Source organism: Vipera berus, assembly GCF_964194415.1.
Source record: "Vipera berus genome assembly, chromosome: 5".
NCBI classification, from domain to species: Eukaryota; Metazoa; Chordata; class Lepidosauria; order Squamata; family Viperidae; genus Vipera; species Vipera berus.
Genome location: NC_138207.1, coordinates 23,279,669 through 23,293,216, shown reverse-complemented (window position 1 = coordinate 23,293,216; position 13,548 = coordinate 23,279,669). Strand labels below are relative to the sequence as shown.

The window sequence follows — 13,548 nt, the reverse complement described above, 5'->3', positions numbered from 1 at the left end:
AAATGGCATCAACACATCAGTCACCAATATAAATAGTTCTATATTTAAAGTCTGCCCAGAGTGAAAAGACTTGCTGTCCAATGAGTTAGTATTGATTTTTTTTCTGTATCCTCTTAGCTTTCTGACTCCATTATTTTTAATTTTAGCATGAAATATATATCCTTTCTACTGACATCTGACAAACACTATATGGAAGTCATTTTATCTACCAATAATGTGTTTGTCAACAATATTGTAGACTAATGGATGCAACTTCCTTCCAGTCTGTTTTTATGCAGTTAATATTGTTGAAGTAATTCAGGAAAACAATCTGTTATTCTATTTCCCTTGAGGAACATGTCCCCAGATTATGATTGTCACTTGCATTAGAGTACTTCAAATATCTGAGTCATGCCTTTATCTATTTATGGATTTCTATATTGTATTTATATTATAAAATGTTGGTAATGTTTGACAGAGTGCATATGGACTGTATCATTTCTTCCTACACAAATTGTGATAGGTTCATGGGTATCAGAAAATCAACATGCATGAATATACTTGAGAAAGAGTACTTGCATATGTATGCTTTATTTTAGTATAACTGTGATATGCAAACATACTTAAAAAGAAAGGCCAGCATATTATCTAAACAGCACTGATGGAAATATTGAACACTGAAGAAGATAGATTTTCATTATCTAAGGCTTTCTGTTACAGTTTGTCCAACCTAATGAGGACTCTTTTCCATCGTTTCAGTAAAGACATTATTCAATGGATATACCTTAACAAATAGTTAGTGACACTAAGTCACTTCTTTTGTGGCTCGCATCATTTACTCACTGTAGTGCCAAATATATTTCAGCTGTAGAATATGATAGCATGGGAAGGGATTTGTTAATATTTCTTCCATTGTTTCAGTTAACAAAGTGCAGCTTTAAATATTCTGAAAAATTCAATCTACTTATCAACAAATTAGCATACATTGTTTATATGAATCAGTAATGAAATACTCTAGAAGAATTGAGTTGCTTAGCCCCATATCAACTGAACATATTAAGGAGTATTTGGTGTTCTGATACTTTTAAAGAAAAGTGCTTAAGAGATGTCTAGATGATGAATCATAGCTTTAGGCTATGCATTGACCTTTCCTAACTCACCAAGTATCTCACACCCTTGGGTTTCCCTGTCATCTGAAGGAGCTTTCTCTCATAAGATAAGTTCTCTTTGGGTTTTTCATGTTTATCAGAGTACATGCTGTAAATGGAATTCCTATAGTATTTGGTATAGAAGTGGATTTGCTGGCCTAAATTGTCACTTTCAACACTCTGATTCTATGAATATATTCCAATGCATCTTTTTGTTGCTCTCAGTATATTTTATCTGCCTTTATTATTTCATTTCTATCTGTACTGGACATATGTATCTCATGTATTCTAACTCTGGAATTCTTCAGATGTTTCCCAATTGCAAAAAATATTGGGGAAACTCATTTTAAAAGTTGCATAGGAATATTAAAATAATATACACGAATACAGTATTAACATGACACAAAAAGTAACAGCATATTCCCTACTTTGGCTTGGAAGATGCCAAATTTCCTCTTGCAAATTATTTACTGTTTGTTCGGGGGAGATGGCATTACAACTATAATGAAATTTAACTGGTGGGGTCAGCAGACAACCCTGTTCGTGTTTTATGTAAATGGTTGTTTTCTTTGTCACTTACAAATAGAATCTCATTGGTAGCACCATTGCTTATGTTCTACTTTTCTGTTTTCTTAGCAGAAGAAAAACGTTAGGAATATATTACACTATACAATATTTAAAGGGATAGTGAACAATATTGACATTGTACCTTTTTCCATAGATCAAGCCAGTCTTGTTGAGCAAGTAAAACGAGTCAAAGAAATTGAAGCAATTGAAAGTGACTCTTTTATTCCACAAACATTCAGATCCAGCAAAGAAGTCAAAAAGGTAACTTTTCAATATTTTTTTCTTTGCATAGGATCCTTGTGAATGCTGTGGTGGAATCTATATATTAATGCAACTGTCATTGACATTGACTGTTTATACAAGTATTACTAGTAGTAATCCTGATCTCTGGCCATTTTAAGTCAAATACAGATTCCACTAATTACATGACACTGTATTTAAATGTGAGAAATGTACTTTGTATTTTCAGACAAACACAAGGTTGCTTTTGTGTGCAGAAGAGGGGGTTTTGATTTCCCTTTTCAAGCTGTGATATATCCCAGAATTTGTCCCCAGTTCAGAGTTATCTCAAGAGTAGAATTTCATATTAACCAAGTTAAAAGGAAAAAGAAATTCCTGCTCTTTTCTTCACACATTATTTTGTGCAGTTTTTTCTGATATCTTGCAATTTGTTGCTTCCTCACATCCTTTATTGAACTGTTTGGGTAAAATTCTACTACATATATACATGCATGAGGTACTCCTATATATTTTTTTATTTCAATGGTGGTGATCAACGGGATGACAATTTTCATAGCCAGAACCCCTTCACATCCTCTGAACACCTTCAACTATTAGTCAATTATATAAAAAACAATATAAGGCCTTCCTGAGGGACAAGAAGATCAAAGCCACAAAAGAGGAATGGCAACTGATGATTCAGCAGGTTAATTTTTTGAAAGTTCAGCAGGTCTGCTACAAGGCAGAGGTATTCTCAAATGATTCATAGCAGAATTAGTTTGTCTATAAAGATTGTTTTATTAATATATTTAGGTCACAGAATCTGCTGATATCAAAAATGAACCGGGAATTACAGAAGTGACAAACGCTGGTGTTGCTGTAACTGAAAAAGAAGTAAAGCCTGGAATTATTCCTACTGCTATCAAATACCAGGATGAAAACTCACTTGCCCATCCCAATGTAAGTTTGCTAATTATGGCAGTCTTTGATTAAAATAATTTATAAAGAGTGTAAGAGATAAGGTTATACAATTTGTTTATCCATATGTCTACTTGTTTTCTTTTAAAAAAAATACTCAAGAACTTCTGTAAAATCCTGAATATATTTGTAGCATGAGTAATACTATAAGGTCCAACTCTAGGTCAGGTGTCTTCAAACTTGGCCCTTTTATGACTTGTGGACTTCAACTCCCAGAATTCCTCAGCCAGAGTTGAAGTCCACAAGTCATAAAAGGGCCAAGTTTGAAGACACCTGTGCTAGGTTCAGATATGAATAAGATTATTTTTCAAAATATTTTTTACTTTTATTTTCAGATTAAATAACAGTATAGTCATTTAGATAAAACACATTTTTTTCTTTTTCTTATAGTTATTTATTGACAAGGCAGAAGCAGAAGAAAGATGGTTCCAAAGGCTGATGTCTCTTCGACAAGAGAGGCTAATGGGCAGTCCTGTGGCCTGAGTGAATTAAATAACAAACATACTTTCATTGTGTCTTCCATTGTAAAAAATTTCATGACACAATTGAATGAGTATATAAATATTGCCTAGAGTAAGGGTGGGGTGAAGGGAAGTATGAGAGGAAGTATATTTCTGGAATCAGCCAACAGATTTGTGTCATATTAAAGGTATTAAGTGAAAGAATAAAGGCTATTGCTTTACAAAACAATTATTTGTAGAAATATTTTATGCCATTTATTTTCTTAGTGTATTCCTGTTATGGTTGAGATTCAAACTGCTCTGCATGTTATTTTATACCTGATGGGGCACTTCCGCTTCTCCCAGGGGCTGTTCCTCCATATTGGCAATTATGCATAAGAGACCTTAGCACTAACAATGTCTGAAGAGAAAGAAAGAAAAATATTATATATTATCTTCCTACCTAATAATGTTCTGTGACTGAAAGCTAGAACAACAATGAGGAAGCAGTTGTATGAGAAGTGAGATTCTGACATTATCATTTAATTATACAAATTGACTATAGATACTTTTTAAATTAATGTTCAGTGAATATAATATTCAATGCACCTCTAGATATACCTCAGGTAGAATGCAAATGAGGAAGAAAGCTTTATCTGTTGTCATCAGATTTTGTAAAATCAGTATTCAACAGAGAACATACACAAGATTTATAAATAATGAATTATATCCACTAAAATAAAAAAGGGAAAACCTGACTCCTAATCAGAAGATGCTACATGGTTTCATGAAATGCTACACGGACATGGGGAAAAAATGAATATGCTGAAAACACACTTAGTATGGAAAATATGCTGAGTGGGTGAGGAGGGGTTCAGGCTATGCAGCTTCATCTTTCTAGACAACATCTAAATATTTGACTAAAATGTGTCTTTTTATTTTCCCATATATTGGTGAAAATAAACATTTTCAAAACATAAAACGTTGCCATGCTCTGTTTCATCACTTCAAACATCATCTTTCCTTACATTAAAGCTGAGTAAAAAGCTACAAGAATAAGAAGAAAATTGGTGATGCATCAGTGAATCGCCTGAATCATAAGTACTCTATTCTTATACATAGATATGTTGTTAAAAAGACTTACAAGAAGAAGATCACAGAAGGAAAACCAAGACAAAGCTGGTAACAAACCTTCCCCCTCCCAGCCCCAGACTGAAAGGCCGTGAGATGCTAAAGTCCCTGCAGCTGTCCGTGATGGGTACGTGGCTTCTAAAACACCAGCCAGCCAGAAAGCTAAGGGGGCTGAAAAGTGGCTATAATATCCTCCCAAAATCAATAGCTGACAGCGCAGCCAAACATGGGGCTAAGACTGTAGGCCAGTCAAACCTGCCTGTAATAACAACAAAGTGAATAAGAGAGAAGGAAGTTTATGAAAACTCGGGAACTGAAAATAAGATTTCTTATAGAAATAAGCACTTTGATAAGTCAGTGTCATAAATGTTCTTCAGTAAGAATTGGTATTTTTTAAACAATAAGATCTTCCCTGCAAGAAGTCAAGGAAAAAAAACCCTCATTCTTGATTTATAGTCCACTCACTCACTCACACACAGAGACATGCATACATACATATATACATACATACACACAAAATAAATCCAGATTTTTTAAAAAAATCATATATTTTTAAAAAGAAAAATGGAATGACTAAGCAAGCAAAAGGAGAAAATCTAGAAAAATCTAGAATTTTGAAGCAAATGTTTGCATTTTAGTATCTTTTTTCAATAGAGTACATAGCATCTTATTGAAAGCAGTCCAAGCATTGCTAAGCTCTGAGGAATAAACTTGTGCACAAAGGTTGCTTTGGCATTTGAAGTGGCTAATAAATTGATTAAATCAATAAATGAATTTGTGAAGCACATGAACATCTTTCATTATTGTTGTATTATTGTCACCAAGTAAGTAGACTTCATAAAATCTGTCTGAAGACTCTTGAAAGAAATTACAGTGCTCTTTAATATACTTATTAACCTAATACTTAGTATTGTTTTCCCTTAAAAATACTTATATAAGAAATAACGAATGTTGATTAGTATCAGCTTTAAGGAGCAACTGAAGTCCATGGCAAAAATTTGCTTCATATTTATGTAACTATTAATATTTTTCTGAGAACTACATCATAGGCCGCTGACCTCTGACACAATATAATTTGTTGTCATGACTGAAGTACATAAGCATTATTTATTTACTGTTACATTATTGATGATGTCTAATTCATGTGTGATAGATGGAAGGGACTTGCAAATGGAGCGTGTCAAAAACCTGTAGAAATCAATATTGAGTCTAACTGTAGTTAGTTTCATCATATTTTCAGAAGTTGTCACATTTAGAAAAATGAAAGCAGGACAAAGTTGCATGCAGTACACAACATTTCTGTAAAAGGTCAAACCTGTGCTGAAAAGACAAACATATCAATTTTAATACAACATTGATGGGTTTCAAAGACTAATAAAGAAACTACGTATATGAAGTCTACACTTGAATCATAATCTCTTTCTTAAGAGGTAAATGTGCAAATTGGTGAAACCTTAATTTTCAAAGTAAAAATTTGCAAAAAGACAGGCTTACAACAACCATCACAAGAAAACTGTCAATTGTCCCATTTGGCACATCCAAAAAAAGAAACTAGGAACTACCAAGAGTAAAACTTTATTGAAAGATACATTTAGGCACAACAGAAGCAAAGTCAGTTCTGAGGTTTTCCCACAAAAACTCACATAGGTAAAAACCCCTTTTCACTCTTCGGCCACCCACAGTTCATTGTCCACCAATTACATTCAATATTTTTGTTGTGGAAAAACATTCTGCGCTGGTAGCTCTTGAGAACTTGGCCTTGATGGGTATCTCCTCTCCACGGCAGAAAGCTCTCATGCATTCCTTAGGCTCCCCCCCATCCTAGGAATTTACCAACCTCCCCCCTCCTGTTTCTGTTTGGCAAACTGCAAGCTGGAAATTGATACAGGCAATGAAGAATGAACTATGAAACGAATACAGCACGCAGAAGGCAATGGAAGCTTTGGGATTCCTCTAGTTTTCAGTCTTTCATAAATCATAATTTTTGTCAAAAGCTTTATGATGTTTTATACTGAGTTTCTTGATATGGGGGGGGAAATAGATTGATATCAACTTTATTATGGTATAAAAGGATTTTTTTGTGATTTTGTCCTCAGATATAAGTAAGACAACATAGTTTTTGCATTCTTAATACAGAACTCACAGTCTTCAGAAACCTAGAAAGTAATACATGTTCAGTAATATTTTGGCAATGTCATGTGGGGAATTCATTGGAGAAAGCATTATGTTTGGAAGAGAGCCCTGAGGGGAAACCAGGCTGCCAAAAAAGATGGTGGCTGGAGACTATCAAAGCTGACATCATAACCAGAGCATAAAACAACTCAAAGAAGTTGCGCAAGATTGGAAGATGTGAAGAGACCTGGCCCATGGAATCAGTCACAACTGAATGGATAACATCAACATCAATGATCTATAACAAGTATAGGTGCAAAATGTTATCTTCTGGTAGCACTTGATTTTCCAGAAAAAAATGGTCCAGAGGCCAGGCATGTTTTTTTTTCCTCTCCCTCTTTGTAACTTTTCTATTAGGCATATTCTGTAGTTGATTTCCACCTCCTGCTTGATTCTTGTAATGCTTACTAAGGTAATTAACAAAACAAGATGTTATACATGTCACAATTCCTTGGAAAATCATGAGTATTTACTATATCTTGGGGGAAGAGAGGAACTACTTTCTGTATTGCTTTAAATTGTGACGTGTGTTGGCACAATCTTATGCCCTATGTTTCCTTGCACTAAAATAACAATATAGAAGATAAAACTTTTTTACTGATGCAGGCTTCTGATACCATCACATCCACCTATTTACCTGTGTTCTAGCATGCTCCTAACATTTAATATCCCATTCTCAGTGCTAAGGAGTTTGCATCTGGATTGAGAATGTCATTATTTCTTCTTGCAGAATTCTGTTGTTTTAAACGTACTCTTTGGGAGTGTTTTTTACTCACCATTTCCTTAGAAGTTTTGTTATCCTAAACTGATCTCCCAAAGTGAATGATTTCCTTTCTTTTGTTTTCTAGATACATTCTATCACAAACACACAGCATTTACTTCTTAATAATAGTACAGGTGTGGCTTCATCTTTTTCTGTGCCCATTTAATTAAAAAAAAGCTTTCAATAGTGTTAGCAGAATTGTTCATGTTTGATCATTTCACCTCAACTTATATGCTTTACTCTCTGGCGCTCTCCCCCCCCCCCCGACACACACACACACACACACACACACACACACACACACACACAGAGGAATATCTCAAGTGGCAGTAGGAAATATTTATTATGAAGAAACAAAATGCATTTAAGACAATTGCTTTTTCAAGGGTATTATGAAACCAAATCATATAAAGAGCTTAGACAATTTTATCCATGTCTAAAATAAGACAATCAACACAATGCATTGTTTAAATATTTCACAAACAAAACACATTTTAAAATACTCTATGCAAGTATTTATCCGTAAAATGCTATAAAATCCTAAAGAGGAGTCAAACAATTTTATTTTCAAAGCTAGGAGGTGTGAAATGAGTAGAGTCTTGCACCCAAATGGATGAAGAATAAGAACCAAAAAGTTACATAAAAATGATCAAAGACAACTTTATCATACTTATGCGTACATTAAAAGGAGACACCCCCCCCCAAGAGAGTGTTGCTTTGCAGCTGATAAGGAAACAAGATATCCACAAAGGGAGACACAGTTATTCTTCATGGTGTGAAAGCATTACTGACACATTATTTGAAATGGAATTTAGTAGCTTTGATATATATTAGAAGTGTCAACATTTTAATTGTTATTTTAATAAACTCATCCCGTACTGTGGAAGGAGGGAGACAGATAAGGAAGTACCCATTACACAGCCTTGAATTTATGTATCTGCTAAGGCATACATTCCATAGGCATTTAACCACCTGGAAATAAATTCACTTTTGTAGTATATTGTTGGTAGTTACAATTTCTTGGAATTATGGTATCCTATAAACCAGGGGTGTCAAACTGCCGGCCCATGGGCCGGTTGCGTCATGCCAAAACCGTGCCCACCCCAGCTCCAGCAATGGGAAAAAAGTTGTGATACATTGCAAGACGTCACCCTTGCTATAACCCAATGAAACCTATTCCAAGCATCCTAAGCAAGCTCATACAGTATATCCAACTGCAAAGATCACAAAAGAGGAATAATTTGTAATACAAGGCAAGGACAATGAAAACCACTGTGTGGGACAAACAGGTAGATAGAACATATCCAAGAGCATCAATTGGCAGCTAAAAAGACAGGATAAGAACTCTTAAATTTAACAACATCTTGGCAAGTTCAAACAATTTCACCTGGAAAAGCAGTAGATATTTCAGACTAGGATCCAAAACGTCAGAAGATTCCTACAAGGTTGTCGCTCTGAACACAAGCCATTAACAGACATTGAGATAGGTTTCATCTGTAAAGATTCAAAAAAGGGAACAACCAAAGATCAAAGAAATATATATATGCAGCCCTAACACATCCTTCCCATCACACTCCTCTTAATCAGTCTCCAAATAAGTAGGAACCAGCACCAGAATAAGTTTGGTCTAGTAATTGGGTTTCCATGCTAGAAACTAGGAGAGTGAGTTCTAGATCTGCACTAGGTATGAAAGCTGGCTGGGTGATCGTAAGCCAGTCACTGTCTCTCAGACCAACCCACCTCACAGGGTTATTGTTGTGAGGAAAATAGGAAGAGGAAGGTGTATTAGGTACGTACACCATCTTGAGTTATTTATAAAAATAATGAAGGCACGATATAAATAATACGTGTATAATATGAATCATAAGTCAAAATGAAGATTATGACTTTTTAACTGATTAAGAATATGATCTTTGTTTAGCAAACCAAATGAAAACATAGATACTGTATTAAAGCCTTATGTTAAGGAAAAACCCAAGTTTAGATATGGGTACAGGGCCATGATAAAAATTATAATGTATGGATAGTTTCAAGATTGGATCAAATCTGTTTTGTTTTCAAACATCAAGTAATTTTTTACATCAGGCCATACTCCTACAACTCTTCCTGCCATTCATGCTCTGAAAATCAAAAATTATTTGAATTCTTAGCCTTTTGGACTGGACTACCTATGTATACAGTAGCTCATTTCTGGCCAAACTTTTTTTTGGATGTGGAATTGGGGAAATTTCATTATATCTTAAAGACTGATAAGACCTCAAAGACCATCTGCCCAGTTTGGTATAGCTATCAAACAAGTATTTCTGGTGCTGGTATATGGGTCCTGCTTACTCTGTTAGTTCTATCTTAAACCAGAAGATGGCATCCAGCAATACAATTTTTAGAGTGTTTGCTTTTAGCTTCTCAGAATGCATTAGACTATAATATAACATTCCAAGGATTTACCCTTGGAAAACAATTTGCTGTTTCTACTTCTAAAATCATCCTGGTTGATTAAATTGATATGAAACACTTTCATTTTTTTCATGAGTTCATATTATGTTACTTAATTAATCACAAATAAAATTAAGCCTAAACAGAATATAGTATATACCTTAGCAAAATACACAGACCTAACCAGTGTCTTCCATTTACTTTTGTAAAATCAAGATTATTCATGTGCTTTTAGGATTAAAACATTTATATTATGGATATAAATATAAATACATGGATAGATGGACGGTTGACTAGTTCTATAATTATTTTTTTAGGAGTATTTGCTTACACCAATCCAATCTGAAGTGAATGAGTTGTGCTAAGGCACATCATATTAACCTAAAGACAGTTTTTTTTTAAGTTCAATATTTCTAATGCATTTCACTTTTTCTTTTGGATTAAAACTGCATAATGATGACAGCCTCTAGATAATGCTTATGGAACTGAGCAATATTATAGTAATGCAAACAATGCATCAATACTGTAACATGTGTTTTTGTTCTTGATGAATGTGCTTAATGAGGCTGCCATATCTGAACCAGATTTAAATAGCCATATCATGGAAATGAATAAAAATTAAGAAGGTAAATTAATTCCTAAGGGGAATCACACCAGAACTCATTAGTTCAGGAATAAAAATATCTCAAAACTTTTAATTAAAGCTATTTACTGTGAATGAATACCATTTGGCAGGTTTCTTCAGACTATAATCTCATTTATAAAGAAGTATTCATCTATTACTGGCAACAACATTAATCTAATTTGAAATGCCCTCCAGACTGACAATCCTGTAGCAGTATGGTGATTTCCTCCAAAATCCTTTTTATCTTTATAAAAAAAAAACTTTAACTCAATCAGACAACAATCATAAAAAGGACAGAGCAATTAGAGACATCACTCTCCAAAATGAGCTTCTGACATTAGTATGCTAGTGAGCAGCTTATAATGAGCTGCTTTTTAAGCAGAGCTGTTCTTGCTATTAACATCTACACAAATTAAGAGTTCCTAAACCTCCCCTTTCTTTATGCAACAGTAAATTTCCATAGACTTTAATGAATTGTGAAGGAGATTCAATCTTAATAGTTTGGTATTTTTAAAAGATGAAAAGTGGATAGAAATCTTATTTATAAATAAAGTTCCTAGTGAACGTATATTGAATAGCCTTCTGGTATCCACATATGCCCCTTTTAGATGGCACCACATATGCCCTGTGTAGAGGGCACCACAGATATTTTTAAGAAGATAAGCATCCTTGCCTAAGATCAGCACTATATACACACACAGGGATGGATGGATGGATGACATAACATTGCTTTGCATTGCTTTGATATGATTGTATGATGCTTTGCCAATCCAATGGGCTTGCGCATATGTATATATGTATATATATTTATGAATGATGAATCATCCATTAACGTTCTGTAACCTTTACATTAAATAAAGTAAATTAATTTGCTGGAGCTCAAAACTGGGTAGATAGTTTTTCAAGAACATATTGGATCAACATATATTAGTTTGGAATTTCAAGACAATGCATCAGCCAAAGTTTTTTTTTTAATTAAACTCAGATGAATGCATTCTCAGAATTTCAACTGGACATATTGTTTTTAATTCATAAAAATAGAATTCATTGCTATGGTTATGTGTAACTAATTCCTGTAGCTTGGGTGGACAGGTAAGACTGTAAACTAAATCCAAATTATTTCATTTCTTGTGGATCAATTCATTTAGCTGTTGATGGACTCCAAGAATATCCCTACCTCAGAATTTATAACACTTTGGTTAATACTGGCATTCCCTGACTCCCACCCTTATTTTGAGTGAACACAATGGCATGAAAAGTACTGCTCCGTCCACCAATTTTGTGCAATCCCTGATGTGCTTAGTGATATCTATATTCAGGAAAGAAAAATATTGCACTGAGGTAAGCTCAGGGAGAACTGAGTTGTAATGGAGGCCTTTGTGGAAAGAAGACAGGTAGACAACTGTCAAGTGTGAAGAAAATAGAAGGAACAGGGGAAAAATACATTTGGAAAGGAGAGTACTGGCAACAAACATTAGGGTACAGGAAAAAAATGACTACAGGAATCATTCAAAGCAGAACACTTAGAGGCAAGAGGAAGGCAGGTAGGTGTATATAGCCTGGTTGGAGAGGTTGCAAGAGGCTGAGGGTTGAGAGTTATAAACTGCAGATGTGATTCAAATGGACAATATATGAGAATGGTAGATAAGATCAGAGGAAGTAGAGAAAGCAAAATATGGATGAAAGAGATAAAGGAATGAGTGAAAAACAGAAACTTCTGCATCATCACCACAATTGAGAAAATAAGGAGTGGTGCTACAGAGGGGAATGGAGTACTGTTATCCCTACTGAGAAAACTGTCACTGAATGGAGAGTACATTTGGCCTCTTCAAGAAGACCAAAAGGAAGTGCTGAGGAAAAAGTTCTGAGGAATTCTGATTGAGGACAAGGGATATCGTGTTCTATTATGTTGGCCGGGAGAGCAATATTAAATGCATCGTTTATACCTACTTAACTGTGGGTACATGGATAGGAAATGCTAGGATGGAGTACTTTTGACAAATGGAAATGGAATAGTTATTTGAAAATTATGAGAATGGGGACAGGGGAGGGGAGAATTGTTCTCTGTTAACTGTTTCCAGAGCTCTGTTCTACAATCGATGAAAGTGGATGTAAGTGTTGATACCTAAGGCTGGAGTGCAGGAACAAATTACAAATTCTTCTGGTATATTGCCCACAATCTGTTTGGCAGCTTCTCCACCTAAGCGTGTTGAGCTCATCTTCAAGCTGGTGTCGAGGTCCACATGGCTATTGCAATATGAAACTTAATTATCCATGCTCTTGAGATTAAAGGTTGCTGAGTTGCTGAATTTCATGACAACCATAACAATCTTATCCATCTGATATTGTATCTATGTTTGTGGGAATATGCCTGCAGCTGAGAAAAACATAAAACAGTCATCTTCTGAAATCAAACAATCCCCCTTTTTTCAGACATCCCTGAATTTAGTTATTCTTGTTTAAGTTCTAATTTCTCTATTTGCCTCCTACTGAAATGTATTTGAATAGAGTTGCAAAGGGAAAAGGTGCATGGAGTGAATATCTATAGTGTTTATTTAGTCAGTAAATAATCACTCCCACGGTAAACCAAAGGCCTCAAGTTCTACAGAGAGAAGTTTATAGTAACATCTAAGTGAAGCCTGTTTGTTCTACTCTGTTTGTTCTATTCTGATTTACTCTCAGTCTCCAGATATTAAATACAAATGAGCCTTCCGTGCAATATTTATTCAACTAACTCAGTGTAAGGGACTATAGAAATGATATAACTTGGCAGTAGCAAATATTCCAACTGTGGGTAACATATCTCTCAAACTGAACTAATTTGTTTGTTTCAAGAGGGCATGAACGATAATTAATTAAAAGATTACTGTAAATAATGCAATGAGAAGCACCACAAGTTTAATTCTAATTAAAGTTTAATTTAATATTAATATTTCTTTCTAAAGAAAACACTATTACCCCCAAAGCCCTTGTTGATCCTCCTCCTCTCCTCATCTCAAATTAAAGGATGGTTGGCATATATGGATGTACTATTTAGAAAATAACATCAAGAAATGTCTATTTTACTAGCTAAATTTTAGCATCCTATGGCAC

The 13,548-nt window shown here is 34.5% G+C and overlaps 1 protein-coding gene across 7 annotated transcripts in view; it reads left to right on the top strand.

Annotated features, from left to right (window-relative positions):
• RSRC1 (arginine and serine rich coiled-coil 1) overlaps positions 1-5,151 on the top strand; it is a 159,291-nt gene extending 154,140 nt beyond the window's left edge. For 4 of the 7 annotated variants that reach the window (XM_081329999.1, XM_081330000.1, XM_081330002.1 and 1 more), the window contains exons 8-10: positions 1,849-1,955; positions 2,727-2,873; positions 3,282-4,207. In XM_081329999.1, coding sequence (XP_081186125.1) covers positions 1,849-1,955; positions 2,727-2,873; positions 3,282-3,374 — 347 coding nt within the window. In that variant the 3' untranslated portion in view covers positions 3,375-4,207. Of the gene's footprint in view, positions 1-1,848; positions 1,956-2,726; positions 2,874-3,281; positions 4,213-4,366 lie in introns of those variants that run through there. The other 3 variants (XM_081330004.1, XM_081330005.1, XM_081330003.1) reach the window with 2 other exon arrangements.
• The last annotated feature ends 8,397 nt before the right edge of the window (positions 5,152-13,548 follow it).